Source organism: Salmo salar, chromosome 13 (assembly GCF_965601325.2).
Source record: "Salmo salar chromosome 13, fSalSal1, whole genome shotgun sequence".
Taxonomy (NCBI): domain Eukaryota; kingdom Metazoa; phylum Chordata; class Actinopteri; order Salmoniformes; family Salmonidae; genus Salmo; species Salmo salar.
In genome coordinates, this window is record NC_138303.1 from 30,562,936 (window position 1) to 30,578,818 (window position 15,883).

Genomic DNA, 15,883 nt, shown 5'->3' on the forward strand with positions numbered 1-15,883 from the left:
AAGGATGTTGATTTGAACAATTGAAATGAATTGGGAGATGTAGTCCATCTACATACATCTGTTTCTACATCTTTAAAGACTTCAAATGATTCAATACAATCTTTTGCAACGGTGGATACATTTCAACACCCAGATATATACAATTGTGGACCACTGGGATATTTAAAGGAATAGACGACTCTGGGTCTATTGTTGAGTGGTAATAATGCAGACCCTCAATCGATCTTGTATCCTGCAATTTTGCTAAAAAAACTGAAGATATCTAAAAGGTGGGGAAGAGACTGAGAAACTTTCTGGAAGAATAATAATGTAATCAGCATATAGCGATAAGTGATGTTTGGTGCCATAGATTATGACAGGATCATGGCAGATTGATCTGGGCTATGGGTTCAACAGATAAGACAAATGACAGCGAAGAAAGAGGACAGCCCTGGAGAGAACTGACGGGAGCAGATGTTTCCAGTTAGAGCCATTGCAGATTGGTTGGCGTAAGGGTTTGAATCATTGACATAAAATAATCCCTGATACCCAATGTAGTGTAACACTTAATGAAAATGACATTCTAGGCGATCAAAAGCCTTTTCTGCATCAAGTGAGAGAACTGCATTATGAGACTCAGCACTATCTGATGCTTTGATGATATAGGAGGCAGTGAATATTATCAGCCACGAGGCGTACTTTTATAAAACCTGTTTGGTTGTTATGAACTAGAGTGGTCGTAAAGGGTTCTAGGCGAGATGCCAACACTTTGGCGTAAAGTTTAATATCTGCATTGAGCAGAAAAAGGGGGTGATAGCTAAAACATATAAGAAGGGTCTTTGTCCTTTAAAAGCAGTGAAATAATGTCAATATCATTTTTCGAGAATGAACCGTTCGTTGGTGACAGCAGAGTGAATCATATCTAATGAGTGGCAGAATGTGATGTAAAATTTAGGTGGTATGCCATCCAGCCCCGGATGCATTCGGAAAGTATTCAGACCCCTTGCCCTTTTCCACATTTTGTTACATTACAGCCTTATTGTAAAATGTATTATACTGTTTTTTCCCCCCTCATCATTCTATACACAATTCCCCATAATGACAGGTTTTTAGATTTGTGTGCAAATGTATTAAAAATAAAAACAGAAATATTACTTCAAATAAGTATTCAGACCCTTTACTCAGTACTTTGTTGAAGCACCTTTGGCAGCGATTACAGCCTCGAGTCTTCTTGGGTATGACACTACAAGCTTGGCACACCTGTATTTGGGGAGTTTCTCCCATTCTTCTCTGCAGATCCTCTCAAGCTCTGTCAGGTTGGATGGGGAGTGTTGCTGCACAGCTATTTTCAGGTCTCTCCAGAGATGTTAGTTCGGGTTCAAGTCCGGGCTCTGGCTGGGCCACTCAAGGACATTCAGAGACTTGTCCCGAAGCGACTCCTGCGTTGTCTTGGCTGTGTGCTTAGGGCCGTTGTCCTGTTGGAAGGTGAACCTTTGCCCCAGTCTGAGGTACTGAACGCTCTGGAACAAGTTTTCATCTCTCTGTACTTTGCTCCTTTCATCTTTCCCTTGATCCTGACAAGTCTCACAGTCCCTGCCGCTGAAAAACATCCCCCACAGCGTGATGCTGCCACCACCATGCTTCACCCTAAGGATGGTGCCAGGTTTCCTCCAGACGTGACGCTTGGCATTCAGGCCAAAGAGTTCAATCTTGGTTTAAATCAGACTAGAGAATCTTTTTTCTCCTGGTCTGAGAGTCTTTAGGTGCCTTTTGGCAATCTCCAAGTGGGATGTCACGTGCCTTTTACTGAGGAGCGGCTTCTGTCTGGCGACTCTACCATAAAGGCCTGATTGGTGGAGTGCTGCAGAAATTGTTGTCCTTCTGGAAGGTTCTCTCATCTCCACAGAGGAACTCTGGAGCTCTGTCAGAGACCACCTTCCTGACCAAGGCCCTTCTCCCCCGATTGCTTAGTTTGGCCGGGCTTCTATCTCTAGGAAGAGTCTGGGTGGTTCCAAACTACTTCCATTTAAGAATGATGGAGGCCACTGTATTCTTGAGGGCTTTCAATGCTACAGACATTTTTTGGTACCTTTCCCTAGATCTGAGCCTCAACACAATCCTGTCTTGGAGCTTTACGGACAATTCCTTCAACCTCATGGCTTGGTTTTTGCTCTGACATGCACTGTCAACTGTAGGAACTTATATAGACAGGGGCGTTCCTTTCCAAATCATGTCCAATCAATTGAATTTACCACAGTTGTACTCCAATCAAGTTGTAGAAACATCAAGGATGATCAATGGAAACAGGATGCACCTGAGCTCAATTTTGAGTCTCATAGCAAAGGGTCTGAATACTTATGTAAATGAGGTATCTGTTTTTCATTTGTAATAAATTAGCTAAAATGTCTTAAAACCTGTTTTCACTTTGTCATTTATGGGGTATTGTGTGTAGATTGTTGAGGAAAAACATGTATTTAATACATTTTAGAACAAGGCTGTAACGTGACAAAATGTGGAGAAGGGACTACTTTCCGAATGCCCTGTACATTTATTCATATTTTTTGTTGCTCTGACAGTGTTATAGGGGCATCTAATGAGTGACAGGCATCCAAGGAAAGGCGTGGGAGATGTTAAGGTTTTAGAAAGTGATTGTAGGTCACATCCGAGCAGTACAAATTGGAATAAAATGTCTGAAATGTATTATTAATTTCAGTTGGATCTGTAATAGTGTTCCCATTAGGTCATTTAATTGAAGCTATGTTCGCAAACTGCTCGTTGGTCTTAAGTTTCAAAGTGAGTAAATGAGTAGGTCATGCACCATTTACATAATAATTTTGTCTTGTTCTATGTAGAAGGACATCTGCTTGGTTTCTGAGTAACTGGTTGAGGTCTGCCGGGATAATATGTATCACCAAAATTGAAAGTTACAACAGATTGCCACCTTTAGCTGCTTATTGAATGCTAAAGCCATATGCATAATTTTGGAATATGCCATTACATATCACCTCCAGTGAAAGTCTGTCTGTTCATTTTCCCCTCACCTCTCTGAAGTGCTTGAGGATGTCGTTGATGATGATCTCCTGCGTCTCGTAAGGGTGGACCCGGGTGAAGGGGTACATGTTGATCACTGCATCCTCGAACCGTATCAGCGGGATACCCAGGGTTCCCTTGAGGGCCTGCAGAGAGCACAGAGCACTTTTAGAACAAGCACAAGAAAATTGTCTGGGTGGATCAACAACATTCTAGGTACGTGGAGAATCATGTACATTTGTTTGTCTTATAATGCCGACCAATTAAGTCAAAGAGAAAACCAACAGGCAAAGGCAGACATATGAATGCAGAAAGCACGCTATGCTTCCCTGTAAGAATATCCTGGTATAATTTCTTTGTACTGGATTTAGTAACCTTTTACCTTGAGGTCAGGCGGGAGCTTGTGAGAGGTGAACACACTCAGCTTGACCTGAGGGAGGCTGATCTTCAGGTTCTCAAAGTAGTAGCGCTTGGGAGCTCCCTGGTCATCACTGGCCTTCTCATACAGACTCTCATCCAACCTCTCCAGTTCTGGAACCATAAGACAGACAATCAACACTGACCATCCCAAATACAAGATACACACACAGCAGACAGACACCACCTGTTCTTCATAAATGGTACTAACTAACAAATTGTCTGATAAATCATATAATAGTGTTGATGGCTTCCCTATGGCTCAGTTGGTAGAGCATGGTGTGTGCAACGCCAGGGTTGTGGGTTCGATTCCCACGGGGGGCCAGTACAAAAATAATAAAAAATATAAAAATAAAAACAAATGCATGAAATGTATGCGTTCAGTAATGTAAGTCGCTCTGGATAAGAGCGTCTGCTAAATGACTAAAATGCAAATGTAATCATCATGGTCAACAGGCCTTATACATGTATTATACAATGTTGTCTATAGTCATTTATACACGGTCCGCTTATAAATGACTATATGTAGAATGCCTCTCGTACAGTCCAAAAACCTGTCGTGATGTCCGTTCAGGAACCAGGGGTCTACCCACCTGCCTCTGTGTGGCCGTAACCAAAGAAGCTGAGCAGCTTCAGCAGGAGTTTCTCCTCGATGATGACAGTGAAGCGCCTCGCTGTCACCATGAGATGCTGCGCAGAAAACACTTCGTCATGACCTCAGTATTACAACATCTCAGCCTTAACAGTCATTCAGTTTATAAACACTCATGAACTTGCCTCCTTTGTAGACCGTTAGCTAATGCTTACTGTATGGCAAACGGAAACTAGTTTGAATTTGCTAGCAAGTGTAAGTGATTGTTCACATGGGTCGTATTCATTGGGGCACACATTACAAAAATGTAAAAATCGAGCATTTCTTATCGGACAAGACATGGTAGTCACTCCCTATTTCAATTTGTTTCCTTCAATTTCCTGCCTAATGAATACGACCCTGATTGAGTCAGGCCATGCCTGAGGTACTGTGAAGTGAACTTGGCAGTCAGGCCTTACCTTGAAGAGGTCGGTGAGAATGAGGTTGCTGGGGACCTTAACAGAGTTGATCTGTAGGGCGGCGCCAGTGTCCACGATGCTGCTCTCACTACTGGAGCCTGGGGAAACACAGAGCATCACCGGCTGAGTGGTGCCCAGGAGCTGATTATCCACCTGGTGGAGGACAGGGAGAAAAAGAGCGAAAGACGCAATCAATACATGTAGGAACAACTACAAATCAAACTCCCCAGTTGATAGTTAAAAGGTGCACTAAAGGGGTTAAGAATATGAATGGTTTAGGAGGGGTTACCTGGATGTTCTGGATGCTCAGCTCCAGCACCTCGTTGGCAGCGGTGCGAGTGAAGTGGACGTCTATACCCGACAACGTAGTGAACACCAGCTCCTCTGGCAGCTTGTTAACCAGGGAGAGACCCACGCCTTCCTCCAAGTTCACCAACACCTGACCATCAGACAAGACGGACAGACGGAGAGACAGACAGAACGGTGGTCATGATAGGTTAGCCTTATGTGAGAATCCTACAATGATTGAGCAAAATTTCTCACATGTTATGCAAGGGCTTGCAAATTTGACCAATCACTGCACTATTACTGCATAAAACAATCAAATAATCGCAATATTACCACATAAAATAATTTAACAAAGCAACAAGTCAACAAACCTTTTCCCTCATCAGTGCATTTATGACAAATTTGACAAAATTATTACAAATTGCGATGCAAAATGTCATTATTGCCATGGCAAAATTAAGCATTTCGTCCGGCAATGGTCACAAATAATCCTTGAGGGACTTAAAGGTCTTTGCTATCGGTAGGAAGAGGAAATGTATTTTTATACACTTTTAATGGTTAGTAAGTGTACCTCCAGTTCCTGCTCTGGCTTCATCTTCTGAATGTTGTCTTTGTTCTGGTCCTCCTCTGTGCTCGGGGACGTCCGGTTCATTCGCCGCTGGTTGAAGTCACTGATCTACAGTAACAACAGCATTACATACAGCCAGTCAGGATACTCTAATTACCGGCAGACATGGAACCAACATGAAAGTATTGAAACGATACAGTCAACTGTACAGGATCAAAACTGAATTCCGTACAAGAGCTAGATAATCAAACATTGATGCAGGTGACCACCTCATGAAGCTGGTTGAGAGAATGCCAAGAGTGTGCAAAGCTGTCATCAAGGCAAAGGGCGGCTACTTTGAAGAATCTCAAATATAAAATATATTTTGATTTGTTTAGCACTTTTTTTAGTTACTAAATGATTCCATATGTGCTATTTCATAGTTTTGATGTCTTCACTACTATTCTATGTAGACAATAGTAAAAATAAAGAAAAACCCTTGAATGAATAGGTGTCCCCAAACCTTTGTCTGGTACTGTATATCCAAATACACCCAAAACTAACCTGCAGCACTCGTGTGGGTCCGTCCGGCAGGACTTGGACAGACAGCACCCCAGAGCCAGGCCTCATCTTCTGGTTGATGAACTGCTGCTCTGGGCCCAGCTCCAGCAGGCCTGCAGCCGGCCCCAGCACCACCTCTGCCCCGTCAAACAGCCCCTCCACACCACCGTTCGCCTGGGGGGGGGGGGGTCAGAGGTCAACACAGAGGGGCACATTAAATAAAAATGGAGCTATATTCAGATTGGAACCAATGTTTGGTGAGACTTTGTTTTAGATGTCTACATACAGTATAGGCCTAATATACTAGCTAAGTGTTTCTAAGCTTCGTAGGTCACATTGTCAAAAGTGTCTATGTGCTCTAATCATAAGAACCTTATTCAATAGCATTATGAAGTACTTATTACACATTTCAACACATTCACCTGTAAATGAAGTGTTACTTAATCTCTGAAAAATCCTATTAAGTGTTTAACAATGCAAGATTAGATACCAAAACCTAATTAATTCTGCAATTATAATCAGATAAGAATTTGATATGGACAGCTAAAATAAAGTGTACCAGCAAAAGTATGTTTGATCAGCAGATAGTAAGAGACGTTCTGTGGGAACTACCCACCTGTACCACCAGCCGGGGCAGGCCACAGGTCAGCATGCCTGATGAGAAGTGCCAAGTCTGGGTGGTGCTGCGCCGCGGGTCTGGCCTCCTCAGCATCAAGGGCTCATAACTAGGGGAAAGGGGAGGGAGAGAGGACAATGATGTCAGATACAGGTAAATATGTACAGAAAAAAAATAGTGCAACAATTTCTAAGATTTTACTGAGTTACAGTTCATATAAGGAAATCAGTAAATTGAAAGAAATTCATTAGGCCCTAATCTATTGATATTACATGACTGGGAATACAGATAGGCATCTGTTGGTCACAGAAAAAAAACGGTAGGGGCGTGGATAGGGCTGTGGGGGTCACAAAATTGTCAGCCGGTGATTGACAAGCAAATAACAGTCGGTCTTACGGTAATTGACCGTTAATTAACATAAACACACATAGCCTAGAAGCCACTGATGTAGACCTTTGGAACATTTACATTTAAAAAAAGTCTAATAAATCCATGTAATATAGCCTACACCATCAACATAAATCCATTACCTATTTCAGACAGGTCTAAAGAAACATGATATGAAGAATATGTAGTCTATTTCAGAAGAACAGAACAGCATACTGAGTTGTCCTTATGTTAGGTCCTGATCTGGCTATGCCAAATAGCTGTGAGCTACAATAATTCATTAAGCAGACAAGTTTTGATTAGAATTCCGTGGCATTATTTTATAGCATGAAAAATACAATTGAGCGCTCCTAAAAAAAATCCATTCCTTTTGTGGCCAGTGGCCGTTGTGCCCTTCTCCCCTAGTGCTGCATGCTCGGAAGCATCTCCCTCACATGTCTATCCATCACGTGATCGGGTCTTTCTCACAGGCTACAAGTGAAGACAGACACATCGGGGATGCAACTGCACGCGTCCTTATCCAATTCCAAGGTGCATATTGAAGATATTGGAAGAACTGTCCACATTACTTTTCGTCAGCCAACAAGATGAGTAGGCCGAACGAAAAGCACTAGCCTATGTCAATCTACTATCCCCCATAATAAAAAAGTGAACCTATTCTATGCAAGAAATAAATATTCCAAACATAGTCTGGGACAGATATGGGATGCAATAGATCCCAAATGAATACAGCCACTAACATCTAAAAAACATTTTACGCAATGTGGCTGACACAACAGATCAGAACGTTTAGATTAAAATGTTGAGAAACTATTAGGCTATTTCTTCACATTATAAGCTTAGCAATGCACACATGGCAGTAGGCTATAAAAGCAAATGTTCCATTAGCGGGAAAACACCATTATCAAAACACGTCATCTACAGTATGCACTTAAATAGCTTTTCCTGTGGTTCATTTTCATGCCAGCCAGGTAGGCTATACTCCTGTTGTAAATATAAGCAATGTGCTTAATATTAGGAAATAAATAAATAAATAAATATAGTAGGCCTAGCCTATAGAAAGCTGGTGGGATCCTCCTCTCAGAGGCCATCACTCCATTTTCTCACGCAATTGCATAGCCTATAGAAATGTTGCGCAACATGAGCTCATGGGCTCTGATGAAGTGTTTGATAAGATTTTCGATTACATTTGCAATGATGTCAGAGTGATAGAGGGACAATAGAGTGCTGAGTAGCAGGCAGTTTAGTAGGCTACTAACGACCAGCAGGAGCATCAGCGCTTGGAGAAGCGTAATTACTGTGACTAAACAGTCACGTGGAATTTGACTACCTTCATGATTCGTGACCGCCAGTGTAGCGGTAATACAATCACCTCAACAGGCCTAGGCGTGGATCAGAAAACCAGTCAGTATCTGGTGTAACCACCATTTGCCTCATGCAGCGCAACACATCTCCTTTGCATAGAGTTGATCAGGCTGTTGATTATGGCCTGTGTTGTCCCACTCCTCTTCAATGGCTGTGCGAAGTTTCTGGATATTGGCGGGAACTGGAACACAGTGTCGTACACATCGATCCAGAGCATCCCAAACATGCTCAATGGGTGACATGTCTGGTGAGTGTGCAGGCCATGGAAGAACTGGGACATTTTCAGCTTCCAGGAATTGTGTGCAGATGCATGCGACATGGGGCCATGCATTATCATGCTGAAACATGAGGTGATGACGACAGATGAATGGCACGACAATGGGCCTCAGGATGTCATCACGGTATCTCTGTGCATTCAAACTGCCAAAAATAAAATATAATTGTGTTCGTTGTCTGTAGCTTATGCCTGTCCATACCATAACCCCACCTCCACCATGGGGTACTCTGTTCACAACGTTGATATCAGCAAACCGCTCGCCCACACAACGCCATACACATGCTCTGCGGTTGTGAGGCTATGTGGACATACTGCCAAATTCTTTAAAACAACGTTGGCGGCGCCTTATGGTAGAGAAATGAACATTAAATTATCTGGCAACAGCTCTGGTGGACATTCCTGCAGTCAGCATGCCAATTGCACGTTCCCTCAAAACTTGAGACATCTGTGGCATTGTGTTGTGTGACAAAACTGCACATTTTAGAGTGGCACACCTGTGTAATGATCATGCTGTTTAATCAGCCTCTTGATATGCCACACCTGTCAGGTGGATGAATTGTCTTGGCAAAGGAGAAATGCTCAGGGATGTAAACTTGGGATGTAAACTAGGGATGTAAACTAGGGATGCTCAATATACCGATGTCAAAGCTGACGTGCATACCTATATAACGTAGGTAGATGACGTAATGACGCCATGAAAAGCACAGCGCTACACAGAACAAAAGCAGAAAAATACTAAGCACACACTTCCAACAACTAAACAAGTTCAAGTCGAGCAGTCATTTGAAAGAGTAAGAACATTTCTGCAAGACAACTGAAAGGCGAAATCCATTAACGCCAAGATAATGGCATTCACTGCCCTTGACAATCAACCGTTCTGTCGTGGATGATGTTGGCTTTCGCTGACTGGTCGAGCACCTCGAGCTTAGATGTTGCCCTACCGGAGTTACACAGTATTGTTGAAATGCACATCCGTGAGCTACGTGCTATGGGCGTCCCTGCTATTAGCTTCACGACTGCAATTTGGACCAGCGATGTCAGCCCCATGAGCATGCTGAGTCAAGGAAAATATCGGTATCGGGCAAAAATGTAATATCGGTGCATGCCTAATGTAAACAAATGTGTGCACAAAATTTGAGACATATAAGCCTTTTGTGCGTATGGAACATTTCAGCTCACACTTTACATGTTGCGTTTATACTGTATTTTTGTTCAGTGTAGATACAGGCATATACTAAAAAGATGAAACCACACATAAGAATGGTTTTGAGTCAGGGAAGCAGTGACTGACTGATTGTCGGTGACCGCTGCCAACCCTGCTATGTCCAGCACCAGGGAGGAGTCCAGGGGGCGTGGCTGAGCAGGCTTGCTCTGTGGAGGGGAGGAGCCTTCGTGACAGAGCATTCCTGTTCCCGTCATCCGCCACAGCTGGGAACGCTTCCCCGGCTCCTGAGGTAACAGGAACAAGTTTGGAATATTGTTATTTTGGAGTTGGAAAAATAGTCTGTAAACTGTTTTAAAGCCTTTTTATTCATGGGTTTCAAGTGATCACTTCACTACTGAAAGTTCTATGAAACCCTATGGAGAGTTCTGTCCCAGTCATACAAAATGGATGAAGTAGATGACATTAGAAGCATAAACACTGCTACGTTCTAAGGTGTATTTGATATAATGGTTGTACCTTTTTCTTGAGGACGACTCTCTGGGTCTTGGTCTCCACATCCAGCACCAGTTCAGCACCTGCCACCACCCGTTTTTTCCCCACCGGCCTCTTCCCTGCATCCCTGTAGAAACACAACAACATGAATCAGCGTTTATGTCTGGTTTCATTAGAGCAAACCGGGAAACCAAAAACATGGGATTTGTATTGGACAAGTCCAAGTAGTCCCTTCCTGTTTGTCTGTTTTCATCTGTTTGGTACCAAATGCACCTGACCCTGGTTCTGAACTATGCCTGTCCATCCTCAGTCTCTCTCATACTCACTGAGAAAAAGTGTATGTGGCAGCGATGTAGATGAAGTTCTCGTAGTAGAGTTTGTTGTACTCCCGGAAGAAGTTCATATCAGCGGTGACCTCGGACGAGCCGGCACCCTTCACGATGAGGGTGAGGTAGGGGGGCAGGGTGGGCTCGTCACAAGCAAAGTCCAGCACTGATCCCGCCTTCACCTCCGTGTGAAGCCGGATGTCTGCCACACCGTGCTGCCAGAATTGGATGGGCACCTGCAGTAAACAAACTCAGTTTGAGACATAGAATCTCAATAAGATTATGGGCGCCATTTTGGCACACAAAATTCATCAATAACAGCATGCCAGTTACAATGTAAACTCCAATGTTTTATTTGACTGTTTGGCTCCAACATTGTTAGTTTCCCAATCTCTGTATCTACATCTATGGCGCTGAGAGAAACTGTGATATGAGAGTTCACCCCTGCAGACATCTCCAGTACTGTACCTCCGAGATGTTGTCGATGCGGAACGGTGGTGGTAGCTGGTCGGTGTCGCTGAAGCAGATCTGATAGGTGGCTCCCTTCAGTGTGATCTCAGCTCGCAGGAAGAAACAGTTGCCCAGTGTGTCTCTGTCATAGAAACAACACAATACAGCACAACTACAGTAGAGGCATTTTCTGTAATACTTAACCATTATAATGAGTTGGGTATGGCATTATAAAGTTGGATATATCTGTGGTCTTACACCTGAAACTCAGGTGTAAGTGTTTAATCATTTATGAATATTAAAAGTGCACTGTGCAGAAAAATCGCTGCGCCATTTCCCGGTTGCTAAAATTCGAATAGCTTGCCTAATTTCAATTTATGTGACAAAACAAGCAAGTATAGTGTAAAGAGTCATTATGCAATCTAAACTAAGGATGCACGATATAAAATCGGTAAGCATATCGGAATCGGACGGTATTAGCTAAAAATGCCAACATCGGCTCGATGTCTAGTTTAACGCCGTTGTGCAAAACCGATGTCAAAGCTGATGTGCATACATATATAACGTAGGTAGATGACGTAATGACGCCACGAAAAATACAGAGCTACACAGAACAAGAGCAACAACTAAAAACAGGCTTACACGTGCAACACAGCATTCCTAACCTAGCCCACAATGGCTTTCGCCGACTGGTCGAGCACCGGTACACGCTACCAAGTAGACGCTATTTTTCAGATGTTGCCCTACCGGAGTTACACAGTATTGTTGAAACTTACATTAATGAGCTACTTGCTATGGGCATCACTGCTATTAGTTTCATAACTGACATTTGGACCAGCGATGTCAGCCCCATGAGCATTATGAGTCTGACAGCACAGTGGGTCCACGAGGATTTCGCACTGAGGAAAGCCGTATTGCATGCTCAAGAATGTGCTGGTTTTCATACCGCTGTTGCCATTTCAATGGCATTTGAGAACATGTTTGAAACATGAACACTCCTAGCTCCATTTGAACAACTGACTGGAGAAATAAGCTCATCAACTGTGTCTGCAGCAGACGTGATACCCTCTGTCATGGCATTGAAACTCCTGCTCAACAAAACTGTCGACACCAACCGTGGGGTTAACTTGGAAAAGTACTCTACTAGAGGCTGTGAACAAGCGATTCGGCGGCGTTCTCTCTGAGCCTCTTTACGGTGTCGCCACCATGCTCGATGCTAGGTACACGGACCACTACCTTGATGCAGACAAGAAACAGGGTTTACGTGAAATGTTACAGACAGAGCTGGACAAGATGTAAACGGACACAGTGCGCACTGACGAAGAGGCCACGGACAGACAGAGCTGAAACTTCACTGCTTGACATGCATGATGAAATCCTGGTTGAGAATGAACAACAAAACAGCATTTTAAGTAAGTGAAAGAAATAGGTTCTGATTATGTTTTACTGGTAATGGGGACATACGTAAAATGCCAACAACATAACTTTTTGGTCAGTGTGTGTGTTTCAACTATTTAACTGTTCTAGAATTCTTTAAAGGCCGCAAAAATTGTAAATATTGGTTATCAGGATCAGGTTTTTCGCAAGGAAAATATCAGATATCGGTATCAACAATTTCATAGCCCTGCATCCCTAATCTAAACCACTGTGAAATATATTTTCCATAACCAAAAATATTATAATATTAAGTTACATATCGCATTTTTAAAGCAGCTATGGTGCCAGGGATTTGTTCTTACTGTATTTTCACAATGAGCACCATTTTGTATGTATGACAGTATAGCCGTTTTCTCAGATAGTCCTATAGTCTTTTACCTCATGTTGACATGGAAGGACTTGGGCTTGTTGACCTCGAAGCCTCCGGACCAGGTGCAGTTTTGGGTGTCCATGAGGCGCACACACAGAAGCTGGTCGTAGTCATTCCTGGGCCAGTGGAAGACCACGCTGGAACCCGGCAGGGTGGAGATGTAGCCCTCTGGGTTCACCGTTCCCTGGAGTCATACAACAATAATAAGGCTTGTTGACATGGTCCTTATCATGAAGCATTGCTGCTGTATGACTATCTCCAATAAACATCAGGTTTGAGTCCTAAAACAGCAGACATCTGCTTTCTTTTCATTGCTTTGTTTTGTCCATTTGGATGTGTCTAATTCCTGTCTTTGCACTGTCAGTCACTCACCTTGCCCCTGGCAAACTCTCTCTGGGAGAAGGCCAGTTTGTGGGTGGAGCGGTTGTCCAGCAGGTACCGAGGGGCAAAGGTCACGATGTGGGTGTCTCTGTAGCGGCCCTTGCCTTTACGAACGTTGATGCCTGTGTGAAAACACAAAACAGCATATTTCAGGGCTGCGACAGGCTATATAATAGACAAGGGCAACAAATGGGCACTGATGCCCAAAGGCTAACCATTAGTGAGGTGTTGCTGTTAGGCTACTGGCGGTTGCTGTTAGGCTACTGGCGGTTGCTGTTAGGCTACTGGCGGTTGCTGTTAGGCTACTGGCGGTTGCTGTTAGGCTACTGGCGGTTGCTGTTAGGCTACTTGCGGTTGCTGTTAGGCTACTTGCGGTTGCTGTTAGGCTACTGGCGGTTGCTGTTAGGCTACTGGCGGTTGCTGTTAGGCTACTTGCGGTTGCTGTTAGGCTACTTGCGGTTGCTGTTAGGCTACTTGCGGTTGCTGTTAGGCTACTTGCGGTTGTTGTTAGGCTACTGGCGGTTGCTGTTAGGCTACTGGCGGTTGCTGTTAGGCTACTGGCGGTTGCTGTTAGGCTACTGGCGGTTGCTGTTAGGCTACTTGCGGTTGCTGTTAGGCTACTGGCGGTTGCTGTTAGGCTACTGGCGGTTGCTGTTAGGCTACTTGCGGTTGCTGTTAGGCTACTTGCGGTTGTTGTTAGGCTACTTGCCTATGTTGTAGATGAGTCCAGGTCTATTCCCATGCTGGATGACCTTCACCGCCCTCACTCCACTCCCACCGTCCAGGGAAAAGCCCTGGCACCAACCGGGAACCCCGTCCGGATGGATCCCTTTCCCTATCCGCATAGTGCACCTGAGAAAAATGGAGAGATAAGAGAACCGGAATTGTGGAAGCAACATGGTGGAAGCTCAACTTAGTTGTTTTTTAGGATGTGAATTAATACATGGTTAATTAGCTAATAGTTAACAAATTAGCTAACTAGTTTATAGTTTGATTTCTAGCTGCTAATGTGTTGTCTGTCAATATATAGTCTACCATCCTTCTGCAATGTCTCTCCACAGACAGACGATGCAAACGTATACACAGAAATGCACATTATGGACAGAACTCGCAGTGTAGCCACTGGAGAGGATCTCCCTTGAGATTATATATTCAGCTACACTGTGCAGTAACATGTTTTCCTCACCGCAAACGCAAAGTGCTTTTAGACTTTTAGATATCACCACTACTGAAATAATTGTATATTGAACATTTGTTCAAATTATGGTTTTATGGTAGTATTACTAAACTGTGCAACACTGCTCCCTTTTATACATGTGAACAATAAAAGGGATAGTGTCTAGAATCAGAAGTGGAACCAGGCCCTACAGCACACTCACATGGCTGGCTGCTCCTTGTCAGTGTAACAGAAGAGCAAGGGGCTGAGACTCCTGGCTAACTCGTGCTCCTCAAACTGACCGCCTGCATCCGTCTTCCCATTGTCCTGACGGAAGATCAACGGCAGACCTGAGGGGAAGAAAACAGTCAGAACTGTCAAAAGGTCAATACTTATTTTAATTCTATTCACTGTGTGTGTGTCTGTATATATGTGTGTGTGTGTGTTCTGCTTATGAGGGGGGATAGAGTAAGCACCGGTCTTGTTGATGAGCCAGTAGGGTGCTGAGATGAGGATCTTGAGCGCCCCCTGCGCCCGCAGGATGATGCGTATCGTGAGACAGAGCAGGCGCTTGTTAGCATCATACAGCCGCATGCGCACCACATAGTTCTGGGTACCAGGGGGAATCAGCAGCTCCTTACACACAGAGAAGTTCTCTAGCAGCACTCCTAGTGGGAGGAGGAGGACGGGGGCACAGACATGGTCAGGGTGAAAAAGTGTGGAGTAGGCTGTACAGTTCAATGAAAAAGTCTAAAGTGTGATTTCAGGCTGTAGGCAACAACATTTTAAAAGTCAACAAGGGGGTGAATGCTTTTCAAGGCACTACACATACTATATACAGTGCCTTTGGAAAGTATTCAGACCCCTTGATGTTTTCCAGATTTTGTTACAGCCTTATTCTAAAATGGATTAAATAAAAACATATCCTCATCAAGACTCTTCCAAGAGCTGGCCGCCCAGCCAAACTGAGCAATCAGGGGAGAAGGGCCTTGGTCAGGGAGGTGACCAACAACCCGATGGTCACTGACAGAGCTCTAGAGTTCCTCTGTAGAGATGGGAGAACCTTCCAGAAGGCCAACCATCTCTGCTGCACTCCACCAATCAGGCTTTTATGGTAGAGTGGCCAGACGGAAGCCAAAAGGCATCTAAAGACTCTCAGACCATGAGAAACAAGATTCTCTGGTCTGATGAAACCAAGATTGAACTCTTTGGCCTGAATGCCATGTGTCACGTCTGGAGAAAACCTGGCACCATCCCTACGGTGAAGCATGGTGGTGGCAGCATCATGCTGTGGCGATGTTTTTCAGCAGCAGGGACTGGGAGACTAGTCAGGATTGAGGGAAAGATGAACAGAGCAAAGTACAGAGAGATCCTTGATGAAAACCTGCTCCAGAGCGCTCAGGACCACAGACTGGGGCGACGGTTCACCTTCCAACAGGACAACGACCCTAAGCACACAGCCAAGATAACGCAGGAGTGGCTTCAGGACAAGTCTCAATGTCCTTGAGTCACCCAGCTAGAGCCTAGACTTGAACTCGATCAAACATCTCTGGAGAGACCTGAAAATAGCTGTGCAGTGACACTCAAGT

General features: G+C 44.1%; 1 protein-coding gene across 4 annotated transcripts in view; it reads right to left on the reverse strand.

Moving 5' to 3' along the window:
- vps13d (vacuolar protein sorting 13 homolog D) overlaps positions 1-15,883 on the reverse strand; it is a 62,452-nt gene that overhangs the window by 19,118 nt on the left and 27,451 nt on the right. For all 4 annotated transcript variants that reach the window (XM_014135238.3, XM_014135239.3, XM_045693110.2 and 1 more), the window contains 17 exons: positions 14,771-14,962; positions 14,518-14,644; positions 13,848-13,990; positions 13,130-13,260; positions 12,766-12,941; positions 10,969-11,092; positions 10,501-10,736; positions 10,199-10,301; positions 9,809-9,966; positions 6,489-6,597; positions 5,876-6,046; positions 5,336-5,440; positions 4,766-4,915; positions 4,477-4,629; positions 4,020-4,116; positions 3,392-3,540; positions 3,021-3,155 (listed from right to left, as the gene is read on the reverse strand). In XM_014135238.3, coding sequence (XP_013990713.2) covers positions 3,021-3,155; positions 3,392-3,540; positions 4,020-4,116; positions 4,477-4,629; positions 4,766-4,915; positions 5,336-5,440; positions 5,876-6,046; positions 6,489-6,597; positions 9,809-9,966; positions 10,199-10,301; positions 10,501-10,736; positions 10,969-11,092; positions 12,766-12,941; positions 13,130-13,260; positions 13,848-13,990; positions 14,518-14,644; positions 14,771-14,962 — 2,459 coding nt within the window. The remainder of the gene's footprint in view (positions 1-3,020; positions 3,156-3,391; positions 3,541-4,019; positions 4,117-4,476; positions 4,630-4,765; positions 4,916-5,335; positions 5,441-5,875; positions 6,047-6,488; positions 6,598-9,808; positions 9,967-10,198; positions 10,302-10,500; positions 10,737-10,968; positions 11,093-12,765; positions 12,942-13,129; positions 13,261-13,847; positions 13,991-14,517; positions 14,645-14,770; positions 14,963-15,883) is intronic.